A 21,594-nucleotide genomic window follows, 5' to 3' on the forward strand; every position below is an offset into this window, starting at 1 on the left:
CACCATAAGAACATAGAACTAGGAGCAGGAGTAGGCCATTTGGCCCCACGAGCCTGCTCCGCTATTCAATGAGATCATGGCTGATCTTCTACCTCAACTCCACTTCCCTGCATTATTACCATATCCTTTGATTCCCTTAGCAGGCAAGGAAGTGAACTGAGTCCATGATCAGATCAGCCATGATCTTATTAAATGGTGGAGCAGGCTCGATGGGCCAAATGGCCTAATCCTGCTCCTATGTTCTTATGACACAGCTGGACATCTCCAATGATCCAGTCTGCCATCGACATCAGCATCGAAATGTACCGATGTCTGTCTTGAATATACACAAAGACTGAACTTCCATTGCCCTCTGGGGCAGAGAATTCCAAAGATTCACCACCATCAGAGTGAAGAAATTTCTCCTCATCTCAGTCCTAAATTGCTGATCCCTTATTCTAGACTCCCTAGCCTGGAGAAATATCCTCCCTGCATTTACCCTATCAAGCCCTGTAAGAATTTTGCATGTTTCAAAGAGATTGACTCTCACTTTTCTAAACTGTAGACTACTCAATCTCTCCTCATGGGGCAATTCCCCCATCCCAAGAACCATTCTGGTGAACCTTCATTGCACTCACTCTATGGCAAGTACATCCTTCCTCAGGTAAGGAGATCAAAATTGTACACAATATTCCAGATGTGGTCTCACAAGGATCCTATATGTTTACACTGACGCGTTTACTCTTATACTTAAATCATTTTGTAATTAAGGCCAACATACCATTTGCTCTCTTAATTGATTGCTATACCTGCAAGTTAACTTACAGTGATTTTTGTATGAGGGCACCCAGGTCCCTCTGAACACCAACTTCTCTCAGCATTTAAAAAATACTCTGCTTTTCTATTTTTCCTACCAAAGTGAGTATCTTCACAGTTACCTACATTATATTCCATTTACCATGTTCTTGCCCACTCACTTAGCCTGCCTGTATATCCCCTTGAAGCCTCTTTGCATCCTCCTCACAACTTGCGGTCCCACCTAGCTTTCTATAATCAGCAAATTTGGATATATAACATTTAGTCCTCTCATCCAAATCATTGATATATATTGTGAATTGCTGAGGCTCAAGCACAATCCTTGTGGTGCCCCACCAGATACAGCCAGCCAACCTGAAAATGAACCATTTATTTCTACTCTCTGTTTTCTGTCCGTTAACCAATCCGCAATCCATGCTAGTACATTACCCCCAATCCCATGAGCCATAATTTAATTATCTCATGTGGCACCTGATCGAATGCTTTCTGAAACTCCAAATACACCACATCCATTGGTTTCCCCTTATCTATTCTGTTAGTTACAACCTCAAAAAACTCTTAACAGATTTGTCAAAGATGATTTCCCTTTCCTAAAGCTGTATTGACTCTGCCTAATCTTATTATTTTCTATGTGCCTGTTACCACGTCCTTAATAATGGAATCTAGCATTTTCCCTATGACTGATGTCAGGCTAACTGATCTGTAGTTCCCCATTTTCTCTCTCCCTCTGTTCTTAGATAGCCCAGTTACATCTGCTATCTTCCAATCCACGGGAACCATTCTAGAATCTATGGAATTTTGCAAGATGGCAATTAATGCATCCACTATTTCTACAGCTACCCTTTTCAATACCCTAGGATGTAGGCCATCAGGTCCAGGAGATTTATTGGCTTTCAGTCCCATTATTTCTCCAGTACCATTTTTTTACTAATACTAATTTTTTTTAGTTCCTCATTCTCGCTAGACCCTTGGTTCTTCAGTAGTTCCGGCAAGTTTTTTGCATTTTTTCTGTGAAGACAGACAAAAAGTATGCGTTAATTTCCCTGCAATTTCATTGTTCCCCATTATATCTCCTGTCTCAGCCTGTAAGGGACCCACATTTACTTTTGCTAATCTTTTCCTTTTTATATACCTATAGAAGCTTTTGCAATCTGTTATTTTGTCTCTTGCTAGTTTACTCTCATATTCTATTTTCCCTTTCTTTATCAATTTCTTGGTCCTCCTTTGCTGAATCCTAAAATCTTCCCAATCCCCAGGCTTACTGCTCTTTTTGGCAACATTATAAGAATCTTTCTTTGATCTAATACCGTCTTTAACTTCTCTTGTTGGCCATGGTTGGATCACAATTCCTGTGGGGTTTTTGTGCCCTAAATGAATGTATGTTTGTTGTAAATTATGTATTAATTTTTAAAATGCTAGCCATTGATTTTCTACCGTCATACCTTTTAATGTAGTTTCCCAATCTACCTTAACCAACTCTCCCCTACATAGTTTCTTTTGTTTAGATTTAAGACCCTAGTTTCAGATTTAACTAAATCACTTTCAAACTTAATGTAAAATTCTGTCATATGGTCACTCTTCCCTAAGGGCCCCTTTACTACAAGGTTAATTAACCCTTTCTTATTGCTCAATACTAGATCTAAAATAACCAGTTCTCTAGTTGGTTCCTCAACATATTGATCTAGAAAACCATCTTGTATACCTTTCATGAATTCGTCCTCCACAATATTACTGCAAATTTGTAATGCACTTATGAATGACTCCACGAGGCAACGTGTTGTACTCAAACTGTAGTGATCTTGATCCTTTATTCCAAACTTCAGAGTGAGGCAGCCGCATGGTCACTCTGCTTTTATACGGCCCCTGCCACCAGAGTAGGAAACCCCGGTCTCCACCAATTGCACCCTCTAGTGGTGCCAGCATAGTATGTACACATTGTAAACCTTATTGACAGTACATCAGGTAAACAAGTCTCCATCTTATGCAACTATACAGTGACTACACAGAGAGTAAATCTATAGTGTGCATATATAACATCATTCTCCCCCAAGTCCTTTCTGCCAATTACCTTTGCACTGTGTGCTCTGGCTTAGCTCTCCCCAGACTTAAGTGCCAGTAGCCCTTGCACCTTGGCTGTGCTTTGGCTTGGCTCTCGCCCTGTTAACCCCCAAGTCCTTTTGCCACAACTTTGGGTAGTGGTTACCAGTTTGGATGGTCTGATGATGCAGTGGTGATTCCAGTGGGTTGTGTGTGTGATCCATGTGTGTGTCCAAACATCCATTCCCCACCCCCGCCCCGCCGCCCCCCCCGCCCCCCACAGCGAGATCATGCAGCTGGCCCATTACATTAACATATAGGATTAGACACAGTGAAAGTACAAAGAAAGGTTTTTACAGAAAAGTTTTTTAATTGGTTCAGGGACTTACATTAGTTACGTTTTACGGTCATGCGCCAGGATTGGGTAGATTGCATTCATGGTTCAGTCATGGTCAGTACTCAGGTAGCAGTACAGGTATGCAAGGACGCTGGTTCCAGAGAAACTGGATGGGGTCCTGGTCGTCTGATGGCGGCGCTGCACCCCCTGCTACTGGGGTGGGCTTGGTTCGCTCACTTTGCCAGGACTCTGGGCCTTTGCCATTGCCTAATGGTGGGCAGAGCCACAGATGTGTATGGCCTTCCTGTCCTCCTTTGAGGGCTGCAGAATCTTCTGCCTGCTCTCTAATGGTGTTTTGAACCTGGCTGTTCCAGTTCCCATTCGGGGAACTCGTTGGTTCTGACCTTTCGCTCCCGGACATGGCCGAGGTAGCGACTGGGTCTGGGGGCTGCGCCGTCTCCACCCGAGTGGTGGGCAATGGCGGCTGACTGCGCGTATTGGCGCCATTTCCGTTTCCAGGTCCGTGACGAATAGTGCCATTTGGGGTGCCTGCAGCATGGGATAGACCTGGGGCAGGGTATCAGCGTCTTTACCCTCCCGAATTCGCTCGTTTGCTACTTTTGGGGACACTCTATTCCCGATATTTTGCAACATTTTGTTCAAAATCTTAATCAGTTCGTTACATTGATTACCATGCATGCAATGTCTCTTTAAGTTCAGTTGGTTGCAGGTCTCCTTTAAGAGAACCCTGTTGGCTTTACCCCAATCAAGTCCTCGTGGTATGGCCATGGCCTTCTTTTTTTTCAGCCATGCTGCACCTCACTGCAGCAAGGACGCCATCTTGCCTCTGTCCTCAAGGTCAACTGCCTTGATCCTTCTCTCCCGCGATTCTGCCACAAAAGCTGGAAGAGTGCCTGTAAATTCGATCTTCCTCCCCAGGAGTCCTGCCACTGGAGCCGGGAAGGTGCTTTTAGATCGTTCTGGTCGGATCATTGTCACACAGTCTTGATGGATGGTCTGTGCCTCAGGCGCTGCGCTGGTCTGTTCTCTGGTGCCTGGCCCGAGCGACAGTGAGGTTTTGCTCTGCCTCTGAGCACGGGGGACATCGATTGCCGGAGTGAAGAGGTCTTCCCATTTCCACTGTATCTTCCCCATCCACCTTCTTTTGAGTAGTGTTGGACCATCACCTGCAACAATCCACAGAGGTAACTTGTGCACCACGCCATTATGGATTACCTTTACAACCGCACTACCAAGGACTGGGATCAGCTCCTTGGTGTAGGTGCGCAACTTTTCCTGTAATGAAACCAGCTCGGGTCGTTTTTTGTTCCATAACTCTCAAAGGCATCCTGGCTCATCACCGACTGGCTTGCTCCGAAGACTGGAACGCCATTCATCGCGACTTCTATTTTCACTGGAGGACAATTGGTGGTGCAGGTATACACTTCATACACTTCTTCTTGGGGTTGAGCTGCCACTCTGGCCAAATTATCATATGCCCACTGAGTAAGTCGTATTTCTTTTACACATACACTGGAGGTGGCCCTTCGTGATACAGGCTTTGCATACGTACTCAGCAAACCGACACTGGTTAGCCCTATGGTTTCCTCCGCAATGCTAGCATGATGCTACTCGATTAGCACCCCTTGGCGGACTCTGAGTTCTGGAACCCTGAGGTCTGTGCTCTCTGCCCTGGGCAGAGCCACATTCTACAGTCTTGCCTGTGAAAGGCGCAATTCTGTGTACAGTACTTGTCGGGTTTGAGTCCACAGGATGAATAATTTGCTTGGTGCTGCAGGTCGAGGTCATGAACGCCTGACTGATGCTGATGGCCCTCTGCAGGTCTACTGTGGTGTCGGCCGATAATAGCTTTTGAAGGAGGTCCTCGTGGCCAATTCCCATAACGAAGATGTCTCGCAATGCTTCGTTGAGGTGCGTGCTAAAATCACATGGTGCCGCAAGTCTCCTGAGGTCCGCAGCATATTTTGCAATCTCCTGGCCCTCAGGTCTGTGGTGAGAGTAGAATCTGTGCCTGGCCGTGAGGATGCTCTCCTTTGGTTTTAGTTGGTCGCGAATTAGTTCACTCAGCTCATCGTATGTCTTATCCTTGGCCTTCGTGGGTGCCAGCAAGTCCCTGACGAGGCGGGAGACCTCGGGCCCACAACTGGTCAGCAGTATAGCCTTGCGCTTCTCCGCCAATGAGTACACATCCCCTGCCAAGTCGTTTGCCACGAAATAATGCTCGAGTCTTTCCGTGAAGGCATCCCAATCATCACCCTCTCAGTGTGCCAAAGATAGCCATAATCGCATGAAAGTCTGTATACTCGTCATCAGTTATTATGTTTGTAATGCACTTATGAATGACTCCACGAGGCAATGTGTTGTACTCAAACTGTAGTGACGTTGGTCCTTTATTCCAAACTGCAGAGTGAGGCAGTTGCATGGTGGCTCTGCTTTTATACAGCCCCTGCCACCAGGGCAGGAAACCCTGGTCTCCACCAGTTGCACCTTCTAGTGGTGTCAGCATAGTATGTACACAGTGTAAACCTTATTGACAGTACATCAGGTAAAGTCTCCAACTTATGCAACTATACAGTGACTACACAGAGAGTATATCTATAGTCTACATATATAACAGGTTTGCCCAGTCTATATGCAGATTAAAGTCCCCCATGATAATTGTATTACCTTTGTTACATGCACCTCTAATTTCCTGATTTATACTGTGCCCTACATTACCACTGCGGTTTGGGGGCCTATAAACAACTCCCACCAATGTTTTCTGCCCCTTGCTGTTTCTTAGCTTCACCCAAACTGATTCTACTTCTTGATTTTACGAGCTAAGATCGTTTTCCTCTACCGTCTTTAGCCCATCCTTTATTATCAGGGCTACCCCTCCTCCTTTTCCATTTCTTCTAAAAGTTCCATATCCTGGAATATTTAGTTTCCAACTGTGGTCACTTTGCAACCATGTCTCCATAATGGCTATTAGATTAAACCTATTAATTTTTATCAGCGCTATTAATTTATCTATTCTGTTGCGAATGCTTTGTACATTCAGATAGAGTGCCTTTAGTTTTGGCTTTTTTCTATTTTTCTCTGATGTCTCCTCAGTCAGTAATGCCTCTCTGTCCATTCCTGACCCACTCTGTTTGTTTTTACCCAAAACTCTGCTCTGCTCTTGAGTCTTGGCATGTCTTTTGTTGCTTTTTCTCTATCTAAACCGTGCTGTACTTTCCTGGATCTCCCTGCCCCACCTTCATTAGTTTAAAGCCCTGTTTACTGCCCTAGTTATTCGATTCGCCAGGACACTGGTTCCTACCCAGTTCATGTCAAGCCCATCCTAGTGGAACAGCTCCCTCTTTGCCAATGCTGGTGCCAGTGCCCGTAAAGCAAACCCATGCCTCCCACACCACTCTTTGAGCCACGCATTTACTTTCTAATCTGCTTATCCTTACACCATTTGGCGTGTGGCTCAGGTAACAATCCAGAGATTATTACCTTTGCGGTTCAGCGTTTTCATTTAGACCCCAATTCCTCCAATTCTTTGAGCAGAACCTCATTTCTAGTCCTACCTATGTTGTGGGTTCCTACATCGTCCACAAAAACTGGATCCTCCCCTCCAAGTTCTGACTCTGATCTGCCCCAGGGAGAGGGCAGTGTGTGATGTCCCTGTGGGGTTCAGTATGTTCAGTGTCTGATCCTGAGCTGCCCCAGGGAGGGGGCAGTGTGTGATGTCCCTGTGGGGTGCAGTATGTTCAATGTCTGATCCTGAGCTGCCCCAGGGAGAGGGCAATGTGTGATGTCCCTGTGGGGAGAGTGAGATCAGTGTCTGACTCTGAGCTGCCCCAGGGAGGGGGCAGTGTGTGATGTTACTGTGGGGAGAGTGAGATCAGTGTCTGACTCTGAGCTGCCCCAGGGAGGGGGGCAGTGTGTGATGTTACTGTGGGGGTGCAGTATGTTCAGTGTCTGACGCTGAGCTGCCCCAAGGAAGGGGCAGTGTGTGATGTCCCTGTGGGATGCAGTATGTTCAGTGTCTGATCCTGAGCTGCCCCAGGGAGGGGGCAGTGTGTGATGTCCCTGTGGGATGCAGTATGTTCAGTGTCCGATCCTGAGCTGCCCCAGGGAGGGGGCAGTGTGTGATGTCCCTGTGGGGAGAGTGAGATCAGTGTCTGATCCTGAGCTGCCCCAGGGAGGGGGGCAGTGTGTGATGTTACTGTGGGGGTGCAGTATGTTCAGTGTCTGACTCTGAGCTGCCCCAGGGAGGGAGCAGTGTGTGATGTCCCTGTGGGGAGAGTGAGATCAGTGTCTGACTCTGAGCTGCCCCAGGGAGGGGGGCAGTGTGTGATGTTACTGTGGGGGTGCAGTATGTTCAGTGTCTGACGCTGAGCTGCCGTCATTCCTCCTGCTCTAGGGGGCAGTCACGCTCCTCTCAGTCGAGGTTAATTGGAGGGACAGCGTCATCTACTGGACACCGGCGGTATTTCAAGGCACATCATGTCCAGCTCCATCCCAGAGAAATTCAAAACCAACCAGCAGATTCAATTCATTTTATCATCAATTGTTCAACAAAGTTTAGCTCCATTTGTTGCAGCTTTCAGTATTTGAAGAAAGCTGTTTAAACAGTTAAACAGGATGCAAACACAATCAGCATTATTTTTATCTGACCCATTTCCCATTGATTAATTGGTCAAATATCCAGAATATTAAACTCCAGCCCAGTTATAGGGGTAATCAGTATCAGCAGAAAGAAACCCCAATTGTCAGAATGGACACGATTCAGTCTGGGATAACAGCAGAATCCAAACACTGCAGTCACTTGTGAACTCGCTGGTGTCTCAGCAGGTTGGATGATTGAGTGAATCCCTTCCCACACACGGAGCAGGTGAATGGCCTCTCTCCAGTGTGAACTCGCTGGTGTATCAGCAGGCGGGATGACACAGTGAATCCCTTCCCACACTCAGAGCAGGTGAATGGCCTCTCCCCAGTGTGAACTCGCTGGTGTATCAGCAGGTAGGATGACTGAGTGAAGCCCTTCCCACACTCAGAGCAGATGAATGATCTCTTCCCAGTGTGTACTCGCTGGTGTGTCAACAGGTTGGATAACTGAGTGAAGCCCTTCCCACACTCAGAGCAGATGAACGGTCTCTCCCCAGTGTGAACTCGCTGGTGTCTCAGCAGGTGGGATAACTGAGTGAATCTCTTCCCACAAATGGAGCAGGTGAACGGCCTCTCCCCGGTGTGAACTCGCTGGTGTACCAGCAAGAAGGATGACCGAATGAATCCCTTCCCACACTCAGGGCAGGTGAATGGTCTCTCCCCAGTGTGAACTCGCTGGTGAACCAGCAGGTCGGATGAGGTAGTGAATCCCTTCCCACACTCAGAGCAGGTGAACGGTCTCTCCCCGGTATGAACTCGCTGGTGTACCAGCAGGTCGGATGAGGTAGTGAATCCTTTCCCACACACTGAGCAGGTGAATGGCCTCTCCCCAGTGTGACTGCGCCGATGAACTTCCAGATCAGACGGGCAAATTAATCTCTTCCCACAGTCCCCACATTCCCACGGTTTCTCCGTGGTGCGGGTGTCCTTGTGTCTCTCCAGGTTGGATGATCAGTTGAAGCCTCGTCCACACACAGAACACGTATACAGTTTCTCCCCGCTGTGAATGGTGCGATGTTTTTTCAGGCTGTGTAACTGGTTGAAGCTCTTTCCACAGTCAGTGCACTGGTACACTCTCACTCGGCTGTGTGTGTCTCGGTGCTTTTCCAATCACACTGATGTTTGAAATCTGTTCTCACAGACAGAACAGACAAACATTTCTCCTTCCACATTCAAAGGCCGATGATATTCAGGTCCTGAGGAATCGAGTGATTCAGTCAGAACTTGATGCGAAGTTTGGTTTGAGTTTCCCGTCTGCAAATCCTTCCCTTCTAATACCATGGAAAAGGAGTTTACAAAAACCATTACTGCAATTACAGGACAGAAATTCAGAACAGACAATTCTAGATTCTATGAAACATTCTTGCCTCTCTTGTTCCTCCAAAGCTGTAAATCCCCTATCCCATACACTCTCCGTCCTCCCTGTGCTGAAATTCAAACACATCGCACGTCTGAAGACAGCTTGTCCTCCACTCCCAGTTTTCACCATCTACTTTGTCAGGGTTCTAAACTCTCCGGTTCACCGCTTTCTCCTTTCCTGAAGGTGCTGACTCTGGCTGGGTTCAGTTCTACACTCACTGGTTCCCCTCTCCCTCCCCTGAAGGTGCTGACTCTGGCTGGGTTCAGTGCTACACTCACTGGTTCCCCTCTCCCTCCCCTGAAGGTGCTGACTCTGGCTGGGTTCAGTTCGACACTCACTGGTTTCCCGTTCCCTCCCCTGAAGGTGCTGACTCTGGCTGGGTTCAGTTCTGCACTCACTGGTTCCCCTCTCCCTCCCCTGAAGGTGCTGACTCTGGCTGGGTTCAGTTCTACACTCACTGGTTCCCCTCCTTCTCCTCCCCTGAAGGTGCTGACTCTGGCTGGGTTCAGTTCTACACTCACTGGTTCCCCTCTCCCTCCCCTGAAGGTACTGACTCTGGCTGGGTTCAGTTCCACACTCACTGGTTCCCCTCTCCCTCCCCTGAAGGTGCTGACTCTGGCTGGGTTCAGTTCTACACTCACTGGTTCCCCTCTCCCTCACCTGAAGGTGCTGACCCTGGCTGGGTTCACTGGGACCCTGTAGCCCTGCCCACACTTTGCTCCTCTGCAAAGATGGCCACACATGCACTCTACATCTCGATGAATCTTGGTGGCAGCGCACAAACCTGCAGCTTTCCATTATTATTAAATAAACTTTTATTTATATAGCACCTTTAATGTAGTACAACATCCCAAGGTGCTTCACAACAGAGTCAGAAGACCAGTTAGCCTAACATCTGTAGCACGACATTTGAAAAAGCATAATTCAGTCAAGCAGCGTCAGCATGGTTTTTCTCCTGCTATGGCCCAGTTTCGGATACACTCTTATGTCCTTTCCTGTCATGCTTTGGTTTTTGTTTCCCCCAATGCTACCCTGCTCTATTGCCTTCATCTTGTTCTTTGAGCTTTTAGGTTTCTGCTCACCTGAAACCTCCACCCCCACAACTGATTAGTTAAAGCTCTCTCGGCAAACCTAGTTATTCGATTCACCAGGACCCTAGCCTCAGCACGTTCCAAGTGGAGTCCGTCCCAAATATAATGTGGGAGAGTGTGAGGTTGTCCACTTTGGCAAAATAATAAAAAAGCAGATTATTTAAATGGAGAAAAATTGCAAAGTGCTGCAGTACAGAGGGACCTGCGTGTCCTTGTGCATGAAACACAAAAACTTAGTATGCAGGTACAGCAAGTAATCAGGAAGGCAAATGGAACGTTGGTGTTTATTGCAAAGGGGGATGGAGTATAAAAGCAAAGAAGTCCTGCTATAACTGTACTGGGTATTGTTGAGACCACACCTGGAGTGCTGCGTACAGTTTTGGACTCCGTATTTAAGGAAGAATATACTTGAATTAGAGGCTGTTCGGAGAAGGTTCACTTGGTTGATTCCGGAGATGAGGAGGTTGACTTATGAAGAGAGGTTGAGTAGGTTCGGCCTATACTCATTGGAGTTCAGAAGAATGAGAGGCGGGTCTTATTGAAACATAAAAGATAATGAGGGGGTTCGACAAGGTGGATGCAATGAGGCTATTTCCACTCATAGGGGAAACTAGAACTTTGGGACATAGTCTCAGAATAAGGGGTTGCCCATTTAAAACTGAAATGAGGAGGAATTTATTCTCTCATGTGGTTGTAGATCTGTGGAATTCTCTGCCCCAGGGAGCTGTGGCGACTGGGCCATTTAATATATTTAAGGCGGAGATGGACAGATATTTGAGCGATAAGGGAATAAAGGGTTATGAGGAGCGGGCAGGGAAGTGGAGGTGAGTCTATGATCAGATCAGACATGTGCTTACTAAATGGCGGAGCAGGGTCGAGGGGCCAAATGGCCTACTCCTGCTCCTATTTCTTATGTTTTTATGTTCTCATTACACAGTACCAGATCTAAGCCTGCTCCCTAGTTGGTTCCGCAACGTACTGTTCAAGGAAACTATCCCGGATACATACGATGAACTCTTCCTCAAGGCTACCTTGGCCTATTTGATTTGTTCAATCAATATGAAGATTAAAATTGCCCATGATTATTCTCGTTCCTTTTTTACAAGCCTCCATTATTTCTTGATTTATACTCCATCAAACAGTGTAGCTACTGTTCGGGGGCCTGTAGACTATGCCCACCAGTGAGTGTAGTATTTATTCTGTATCTGTCAGTCTCTGGTTAGCGAGTGTGGCTTTTCCTTTATACCTGTAAGTTTATGGTATGGAAGAGAGGTTTTCACTCTGTACCTGTCAATTACTGGTAAGTGAGTGTGGGTTTCATTCTGTGTCTTACATTCTCTGGTATGTGAGTGTCAGATTTACACAGTCCCTGTCATTTTCTGATCTGTGAATGTGGGTTTTATTCTGTATCTATCGGTCTCTGGAATATGAGTGTGGGTATTACTCTATCTATCGGTCTCTGGAATGTGAGTGTGAGTATTTGTCTGTAGCTGTAAGGGCCTGGTATGGGAATGTGGGTTTCACTATCAGTCAGTCAGTCAATCTCAGGTACTGGAGGTGATTGTGATTCTCTCTCAATCTGTCATTCAATGTGTCTGAGTGTATCATTATGTTTCTCTCAGTCTCTGGTACTGAGTGTGAGTGTGGGATTGATTATGTATCTGTTAGACTGGTGATATGTGAGAGTGTGGGATTGATTATGTATCTGTTAGACTGGTGATGTGTGTGAATGTGAGATTCATTATGTAATTGATAGTCTCTTGTACTGAGCTATTCTTGCTCTGTGTGACTGTTGGATTTAGTTCCTTCTCCACCTGCTGTAGGCGGATGATAGTTTGCGATTATTGATGACTGTCTCAGGAGGAGTTTTGGTTCAATCCATTTCGTCCATTTCTCTTCTCTTGTATGTTAGCTGTTGGGTTTGAGAGTCATTGTACAGACATCAATATGGATTGACATTGTGTCAGAGTCTATCTGTTCATGTGTGTGAGTAAGGGAGTGAAATTGGATCTGCCGTTCAGTGCAATATGATTGGACTTTGAAACAACACATTATTGTACTGCTCCAAGTGACTGGGATTCATAACATAACTCTGGAAATTTGGATTACTGTGGGACTGACAGCTTCTGCTGCCTGTGACAATATGATTGAGATCAGTTCTGTGTCTCTGCGCTCTGTGAGTGATAATGTACTTACTGTGTGTGAGAAGGAGCTGCCTGCACTGTTCCTTGTGTTCCGGGTGGAGGAAAGATCACATTTATTCTGGCTTGGTGAAGTATTTTGCTCTGAGAATAATAATAGGAGAACACTATTAGTTATGATATGGACAGGTGATGGAGAGAATATAAAAATAAAGTTGTAATGAATGTATATGTTTATAATAAAGTAAAGTATCTGGAGAGAGGAATCCGTGATACAAACAGTGTCATTGTCTGACCTCACTGCAGTACAGCGACACTCAGGTTCACCACATCAGGTGTGTAGGACGGTTCTATCGTAAGTTATCAGCATCCAGACACAACCCAAACCCAGCACTGGTCCATGAATGGGAACACCCGATTGGCACAGTCCAGGTTTATATCTCCCACTCCCATGGGATTACCTGTAAAATTCTGAATCGCTTCCTGGAATATAACCACAGGTACCTGGGCTGTACAACAATTGTTCTCAGTCTATTGGAATCGAGTTAAGGGCCTGTGTCATTAACAGAATGTCACAGTGACCGAATCCTGATGTTTCTGAGGGGGCGACAATGTATCTCTCGATCACCTTCAACACGATTCTGGAGAATTCAACGCACCAAAACAAAATAACCCATTTTTGAAATGTCTCCTGTCACATTCCTCTTCTGGTGCCTGCAATAGATGCACTTTGTGAAACTCCTCACATCCTCACTCTCAGGCTGTGTTTCCACTGTTCAATGTCCAAGAACAACAGACACTGAGATTGGAACTGAATCAGGAACATTCATTACTGATTTGGGGAAAGAAAGCAGCAATGATTTGAAAGAGCGAGGTGATTTACTTTCTCTGTTACCTTACACTGTACACACGGCCCGAGAATGGGCTCCCACTTCCCCCACTCACTCCATGTTCCAGAACTAGTTCCTGCTCCACTCCACCTCTTACAAACAGCCCCCGACTGCCGCTGAACTTACCCCGACTCAAAGCCCATCTGCGGACATAATCCCAATGCGATGAGCTGCTGTAAGAAGGCTGCTGTTTGCTCCCTTACTCGGGCCTGGGATATCTGAGTTAAATGATCATCAGCCCAGCACAGAGGAAACGGCAGCGACTGACAGAGCTGGGGGAGGGGAGCTCACATGGGCCCTTCCCGTCGGTTTAAACACTGTGTGGGGAGGGGAGGGGAGGAGCAGCATGTATTTAGCGCATGCTCAGACCATCTTTTTGTCACAAATTAAATTAGCAAAAATAGGATTATTTCACAAGTTGCTTTTATCACTAATTTAATGGGCCACCTTGAGAACATGTTAGTTATCATCCGAATAACTGAAATAACGATTGTGTGAGTCTGACACTGGGGTACGAGTGCCTAAACTGTTTTACTCATTCCGTCAGCCTCTGGCGTGTGTGTTTCCCTGTCAGTTTCCGACAGGAGTGTATGGGTTTTACTTGCATATTATTGTTCAGATACATGGGTGTGGGTTTCATACTCTACCTGTCAGTTTTTGTGAAGTGAATGTGAGATTTATTCTGTACCTGTCAGTCTCTGCTATGTGAGTTGGGATTTATTTTGTACCTGTCAAGTTTTGATATGTGAGTGTGGGTTTTATTCTGTACCTGTCAGTTTCTGATATATGAGTGTAGGTTTTATTCTGTACCTGTCAGTTTCTGGTACATCAGTGTGTACTTTAAACTAGATTGTCAGCTTCTGGTATGTGAGTGTTGGATATTGACCAGTATCTGTCAGTTTTTCCGATCGGAGTATGGATTTTATTCTGTATCTGTCAGATTCCGGTATGGGAGTATGGGATTTAATCGGCACCTGTCAGTTTCTGATATGTGACTGTATTTTTAATCTGAATCGGTCACTTTCTGTTATCTAAGTGTGGATTGCATTCTGTACCTGTCAGTTTCTGCTATGTGAATGTGGGTTTTATTTTGTACTTGTCAGTTACTGCTGTGTGAGTGTAGGAATTAATATGTACCTGTCAGTTTCTGGGATGTGATTGTGTTTTTTTTCTGTACCATCAGTTTGTGGTAGATGTGTGGGGTGTCAAGTTTCTGGTATCTGCGTGTGGATTTTTACCTTTATATGTCAGTTTGTGCTATGTGAATGTGAGATTCATTCTGTATCTCTCAATCTGGGGTGAGTGAGTGTGTGTTTCCTCTGTACCTGTCAGTTTCTGGTATGTGAGTGTGTGTTTTATTCTGTATCTCTCATTCTGGAGTAAGTGAGTGCGGGATTTATTCTGTACCTGTCAGTTTCTGGTATGTGAGTGCGGGATTTATTCTGTATCTGTCAGTTTCTGGTATGTGAGAGTCTGTTACATAAGGAACAGGAGACCATTCAGTCCCTCGAGTCTGTTACATTGGAACAGGAGGAGGTCATTCAGTCCCACGAGCCTGTTACATAAGGAACAGGGGGAGGCCATTCAGTCCCTTGAGTCTGTTACATAAGGAACAGGGGGAGGCCATTCAGTCCCTCGAGTCTGTTAGGGGAACCAGTGGATGTGGTATATTTGGACTTCCAGAAGGCATTTAACAAGGTGCCACATAAAAGGTTACTGCACAAGATAAAAGTTCAGAGGGTTGGGAGTAATATATTAGCATGGATAGAGGATTGGCTAATGAACAGAAAACAGAGAGTAGGGATAAATGGTTCATTCTCGGGTTGGCAAGCAGTAACCAGTGGGGTGCCATAGGGATCAGTGCTGGGACCCCAACTATTTACAATCTATATTGACGACTTGGAGGAAGTGACCAAGTGTAACGTAGCCAAGTTTGCTGATGATACAAAGATGGGAGGAAAAGCAATGTGTGAGGAGGAGACGAAAAATCTGCAAAAGGACATAGACAGGCTAAGTGAGTGGGCAAAAATTTGGCAGATGGAGTATAATGTTGGAAAGTGTGAGGTCATGCACTTTGGCAGAAAAAAATCAAAGAGCAAATTATTATTTAAATGGAGAAAGATTGCAAAGTGCTGCAATACAGCGGAACCTGGGGGTACTTGTGCATTAAACACAAAAGGTTATTATCCAGGTAGAGCAAGTGATCAGAAAGGCCAGTGGAATCTTGGCCTTTATTGCAAAGGGGATGGAGTATAAAATCAGGGAAGTCTTGCTGCAGTTGTACAGGGTATTGGTGAGGCCACACCTGGAATACTGCATGCAGTTTTGGTTTCCATATTTACGAAAGGATATATTTGATTTGGAGGCAGTTCGAAGAAGGTTCACAAGGTTGATTCCGGAGATGAGAGGGTTGACTTATGAGGGATGGTTGAGTAAATTGGGCCTCTGCTCATTGGAATTCAGAAGAATGAGAGCTGATCTTATCGAAACGTATAAGATTATGAGGGGGCTTGACACGGCTTCTGCTTTGATTGAAAAATAACCTGCCCCTGTTATTCCAGTTCTAGTGCATGCCTCTATTATTATAACTGTTGTTATGTTCAGGTCTCCAGTCGCCCTGGTTCAATCCTTGTCACTGGATAAAGGCTTAGCTCTGTTAAGCCCGTGTGGTAGCTGATGTGCAATGGTCACCACACATTTAAAAAAATCCACGCACAGGCATCTCCCACCCTTCAATTGGAGTTCAGGACTGGAATATCGGGTCCTTCATTCAAACATCTGTGAACTCTTGTGGAAGCAAGGCATCCTCGTTCGAGGGACCGCCTATGATGAATAACAGGCAGACTCGAGTGTTACACTGAACACAATGCTGGATCTAGTGTGATGGTCACACAGGCAGTATCTAGTGCAACAAAACAAAGATTGGGTTTCATCTTATAGTGCGTGCAAATCAGGGCCTATTGTTATAACTGCAAATGGTTTGCCGAGTGTCTAATAACAGAGTGAAGGCCCACTGCAGTATGAATGGGTGGGGTTAGTGTAATAACACAGGCACGGTCCAGTGTAATGGGAACAGGGAACAGTTTGTGTCAGCCTTGGCTCAGTGGTAGCACTCTCGCCCCTGGGTCAGAGGGATCGTGGGTTCAATTCCCATCCAGAGTCCTGAGCCCATAACCTAGGCCGAAACTCCGTGAGTGCTGAGGGTGTGCTGCACTAGTGTCATCTTTCCGATGAGGTGTTGAACCAAGGCGTCCTCTGCATCCATTTAACCTGCACCCAAATTAACTAAAAACTGATTATCTTGTCATCTCACATTGCCCTTTGTGTGATCTTACTGTGGAAAAAAAATTTCTGCTAAGTTTCTACATTACAACAGTGACTTCACTTCATTGGATGTAAAGGTGCGGACATTCCATGTTAATGTACAATGTTGGTTGCAGCCCCTCTTCCAATATTTGAAGGGGCTGCTCCTCAAATTCTGGTTGCATTTCAGTCCCACACTCCTGATCTTTGGGCACCCTGTGCGGAGGGGAGTGGGTAGGTCGCAGGGCCTCCTCGTAGGACTGCTGCTGGGCGTGGCCATCAACCGGTCCAGGCAGCGGGTGGTCGAGGGAGTCGTTCAGCCTCTCTTCCGTGGTTACATCCGAGCCAGGGTGTCCCTGGAGATGGAGCATGCAGTGTCCACCGGTATGCTTACAGCCTTCCGCAAGAGGTGGGCACTGGAGTGCATCATCACCCCCAGCAACCAAATTTTAATTTGATTTAAGTTTACCGTCCAAAGTTCAATTGGTTTATTTTGTCGGTTTTAGTGCCTCTACCCCCCTTTAATCAGGGGTCACTTGATTAATATTTACAACAAAAATAGTTGTAAAGGTGCAGAGGTTATGATAGGTGTTGTACAAATGCAAGTCTTTCTGTTTGTCCAATAACTATAGATGTGTGGTTGGCTTGCATTCTCTGGAATATAGAAGGTGGTTTGACGGAGATTTTTAGCATTTTGAAAGGAATTGATAGGGCAGAGAGAAACCTTTTCTGTTGGTGGGAGAGTCTAGAACAAGGGGACCTAGCCTTAAAATCAGAGCCTGGTCATTCAGGGGAGAAGTTAGGGAACACTTATTCATACCAAGGGTGGTAGAAGCGTCAAGTCGCTGGAGAAATATCACCAACGATGTCTCCGCAAGATCCTGCAAATCCCCTGGGAGGACAGACGCACCAACATTAGCGTCCTCGACTAGGCCAACATCCCCAGCATTGATGTACTGACCACACTTGATCAGCTCCGCTGGGCAGGCCACATCGTCCACATGCCAGACACGAGACTCCCAAAGCAAGTGCTCTACTCGGAACTCCTTCACGGCAAACAAGCCAAAGGTGGGCAGAGGAGACGTTACAAGGACACCCTCAAAGCCTCCCTGATAAAGTTCAACATCCCCACTGACACCTGGGAGTCCCTGGCCCAAGACCGCCCTAAGTAGAGGAAGTGCATCCAGGAGGGCGCTGAGCACCTTGAGTCTCATCGCCGAGAGCATTCAGAAAACAAGCGCAGGCAGCGGAAAGAGCGTGCGGCAAACCAGTCCCACCCACCCTTTCCCTCACCGGCTATCTGTCCCACCTGTGACAGGGACTGTGGTTCTCGTATTGGACTGTTCAGCCACCTAAGAACTCATTTTAAGAGTGGAAGCAAGTCTTCCTCGATTCCGAGGGACTGCTTATGACGATATGGTAGAAGCGTGCAACTCCCTCACAGAAAGCCGTAGATACTCAATCAATCATTTTAAATCTGGGAGTGATAGATTTTTGCTAGTCAAGGGATTAAGGGATATGAAGCCAAGGAGGATAGATGGAGTTATGGAACAGATCAGCTATGATCTTATTGATTGGCGGAACAGGCTCGATGGGCTGAACAGGCTCTTCCTGTTCCTATACAATAGATGTGTGGTTGGTGTAATATTAACCAGGAGGGTGTGTAGTGTTACAAGAGTGGAAATGGGATCTGGTTGAAGAATAACATGGGGAAGTGGTAACAACAGAAGCGAGGTCTGGTGTAACAATAAAGGGGCTGAAGCGGACTGAAAGCTGAAAGTTGCCGTGAGCCCTGTTCAGGCCCTAAGTAAGGCCCCGGACCCTTTAGCAGATTCCAGGTCATTGATCCTGGGGCAGGATTACTGCCCGGGAGTGAAGGTGGAAATTACTCCCTGGGTTTTTAATGTCACTGCAACAAAGGGAGGTTCTGGTGTTAAAATAGACAGTTCATTGCCTTCTCCAGAAGGGACAGAAACTCTACTGGGAGTAAATACCTGTTTATTTTGCCCACTGTTTTCATACTGAAGCAAGGATGTTATTGCTAAAGCTTTATAATTCACAGATTAGGCCCCAGTTGGTGTATTCTGTCCAATGTTGCAGTCTCTGCCTCTATTTATGAAGCCCAGAAAGATGAAAAAGAGTGAAATAAATAGGGAAAGAGACTTAAAAGGGAAGGTGACACAAGGTGGTGAGAGACAGAATGATACATCACAGAAGGAGGCCATTCGGCCCATCGTGCCTGTACTGGCTCTGTGAAAGGACAATCCAATTACCCCACTGCCCTGATCATTCCCCATAGCACTGTCAGTTATTTTTCAGTCAAGTATATATACAATTCTCTTCTGAAAGTTATTATTGAATCTGCTTCCACCACCCTTTCTGGCAGTGCAATCCAGATCACAACTTGTTGCATAAAAAAAAATATCCTCATATAAACTGACAGGGAGCAAACTCCCATCTCCCGGCTTCAGAGAGCAGAGGGAGCTGAGTGACTGATCCACACACAGCGCCGGGAATGGAGACTCCAAACACAAACAATAGGCTCATTTACAAATGTCACCACAATGTGTGGCCAGATACAGGCGGCCTTCTCAGATGTTTCCACCAGATTGTGGTCCTTGGATTTATTTTCTGTCTCTCATCACCTTGTGTCTCCTTCACTTTTAAGTCTCTTTATTTCATTCTTTTTCATCATTCTGGACTTCATAAATAGATGCAGTTTGGAGCCGGCAGCAGGAAGTCGTGTTGCCTGAGAATGAAATAGCAGGCGTCAGTTTGATGTTATCGCCATGAACAGGCTTCCTGTCTGTGAGGGCAGTCTCACCCCGACAGCATCAAGACCCACACACAGGCCTCACCCTGACAGCACCAGGACCCACACACACAGGCCTCACCCTGACAGCACCAGGACCCACATACAGGCCTCACCCTGACAGCACCAAGACCCACACACAGGCCTCACCCTGACAGCACCAAGACCCACACACAGGTCTCACCCTGACAGCATCAAGACTCACACACAGGCCTCACCCTGACAGCACCAGGACCCACACACAGACCTCACCCTGACAGCACCAAGACCCACACACAGGTCTCACCCTGACAGCATCAAGACCCACACACAGGCCTCACCCTGACAGCACCAAGACCCACACACAGGCCTCACCCTGACAGCACCAGGACCCACACACAGGCCTCACCCTGACAGCATCAAGACCCACACACAGACCTCACCCTGACAGCACCAAGACCCACACACAGGCCTCACCCTGACAGCACCAAGACTCACACACAGGCCTCACCCTGACAGCACCAAGACTCACACACAGGCCTCACCCTGACAGCACCAAGACCCACACACAGGCCTCACCCTGACAGCACCAGGACCCACACACAGGCCTCACCCTGACAACACCAAGACCCACAAACAGGCCTCACCCTGACAGCACCAAGACCCACACACAGGCCTCACCCTGACAGCACCAAGAACTCAGCATCTCAATATGACTGTTCCCAATTCTCATTTTAAAGAATATTTGAGTTTTCACACGTTCACTAAGGAGGAGACGGACTGAGGGTTTATCACTGGGAGAAATGAGGGGAAGTAAAACTGTTATTTCTCCCAAAGAGGGAGATCAGAAAATAGAAGGATTTAAGTGAGTTAGGTACTGTCTGAGACAGAAAGAGAAGAGAGGTGAAGTGAGTTAGGTTGCAGTTTTGTGACATAGACCATTACATCTTTTAAGGGACCATTGGAACAAGGCAAGGATGATACAGAGCTATGCGGAGAGAGCGGACCAGTGCAATTAGCTTTAGTTTCTTCCAGCACAGATCCAGCACGGATGATGGGCCTATTGGCCTCTTTCTGTGCAGTGAACTACTAAGATTCTGTGGTACCATTAGAGGAAGGGAAGGGACTTATTCACACATCCTGGTTAACACCATTCTCTCAACCATCGCAAACTCATTTATTTCACTGCCCTGTCAAAAACCTGACTGCCCCTTTTGTTGATTAGTAACATTTCAAAGCCATTCATTGTGTGTGGAGCACATTGTTGTGTGTCTGTTTCTCTCCATGTGCGTCATATTTCTCCTTCTTAGGCATGGAAATGCATCATTCGAGCATCATTCCAAACAAATCTCATCCATCAATAAGAAGGAAGGAAAGTCTTGCATTTCTATAGCGCCTTTCACCACCTGAGAGGTCACAAAGTGCTGCACAGCCAATGAAGTTCTTTGAAATGTAATCACTGTTGTAATGTAGGAAATGCGGCAGCCATATTGGGCACAATATCCAACAATCAGCAATGTGATGAATGAGCAGTAAATGTTGGTCCCCTAGAGGATGAGACTGGGGAATTAATAATGGGGAACAAGGAAATGGCAGACATTTTGAACAAATCTTTTGTATCGGTCTTCACGTACAAGACACTAGAAGCATCCCAATAGCGGATAATCAAGGGGCTATAGGGAGGGAGGAACTTAATACAATCACTATCACTGAAGAAGTAGTACTCGGTGAAATAATGGGATTAAAAGCGGACAAATCCCCTGGACCTGATGGCTTGCATCTTAGGGTCCTTAAAGAAGTGGCTGCAAAGATAGTGGATGCATTGGTTGTAATTTACCAAAATTCCCTGGATTCTGGGGAGGTCCCAGCAGATTGGAAAACCACAAATGTAACGCCCCTGTTTAAAAAAAGAGGCAGACAGAAAGCAGGAAACTATAGACCGGTTAGCCTAAAATCTGTCGTTGGGAAAAGGAAGCAGTAGCAGGACATTTGGAAAAGCATAATTCAATCAAGCAGAGTCAGCATGGTTTTACAAAAGGGAAATCATGTTTGACAAATTTGCTGGAGTTCTTCAAGGATGGAACGAGCAGGGTAGATAAGGGAGAGCCAGTGGATGTGGTATATTTGGATTTCCAGAAGGCATTGATAAGGTGCCACATAAAAGGTTACTGCACAAAATAAAAGTTCACC

The 21,594-nt window shown here is 46.3% G+C and overlaps 1 protein-coding gene across 1 annotated transcript in view; it reads right to left on the minus strand.

Annotated features, from left to right (window-relative positions):
• Positions 1-3,201: 3,201 nt before the first annotated feature.
• The window catches only part of LOC139274154 (zinc finger protein 229-like), a 48,688-nt gene continuing 30,295 nt past the window's right edge, over positions 3,202-21,594 (minus strand). The window contains exons 5-6 of the mRNA XM_070891194.1: positions 19,259-19,362; positions 3,202-8,774 (exon numbers count right to left, since the gene is read on the minus strand). Of these exons, the coding sequence (XP_070747295.1) occupies positions 7,985-8,774; positions 19,259-19,362 (894 nt within the window). The 3' untranslated portion in view covers positions 3,202-7,984. The remainder of the gene's footprint in view (positions 8,775-19,258; positions 19,363-21,594) is intronic.

Source organism: Pristiophorus japonicus, chromosome 9 (genome assembly GCF_044704955.1).
Source record: "Pristiophorus japonicus isolate sPriJap1 chromosome 9, sPriJap1.hap1, whole genome shotgun sequence".
Classification (NCBI taxonomy): Eukaryota; Metazoa; Chordata; class Chondrichthyes; family Pristiophoridae; genus Pristiophorus; species Pristiophorus japonicus.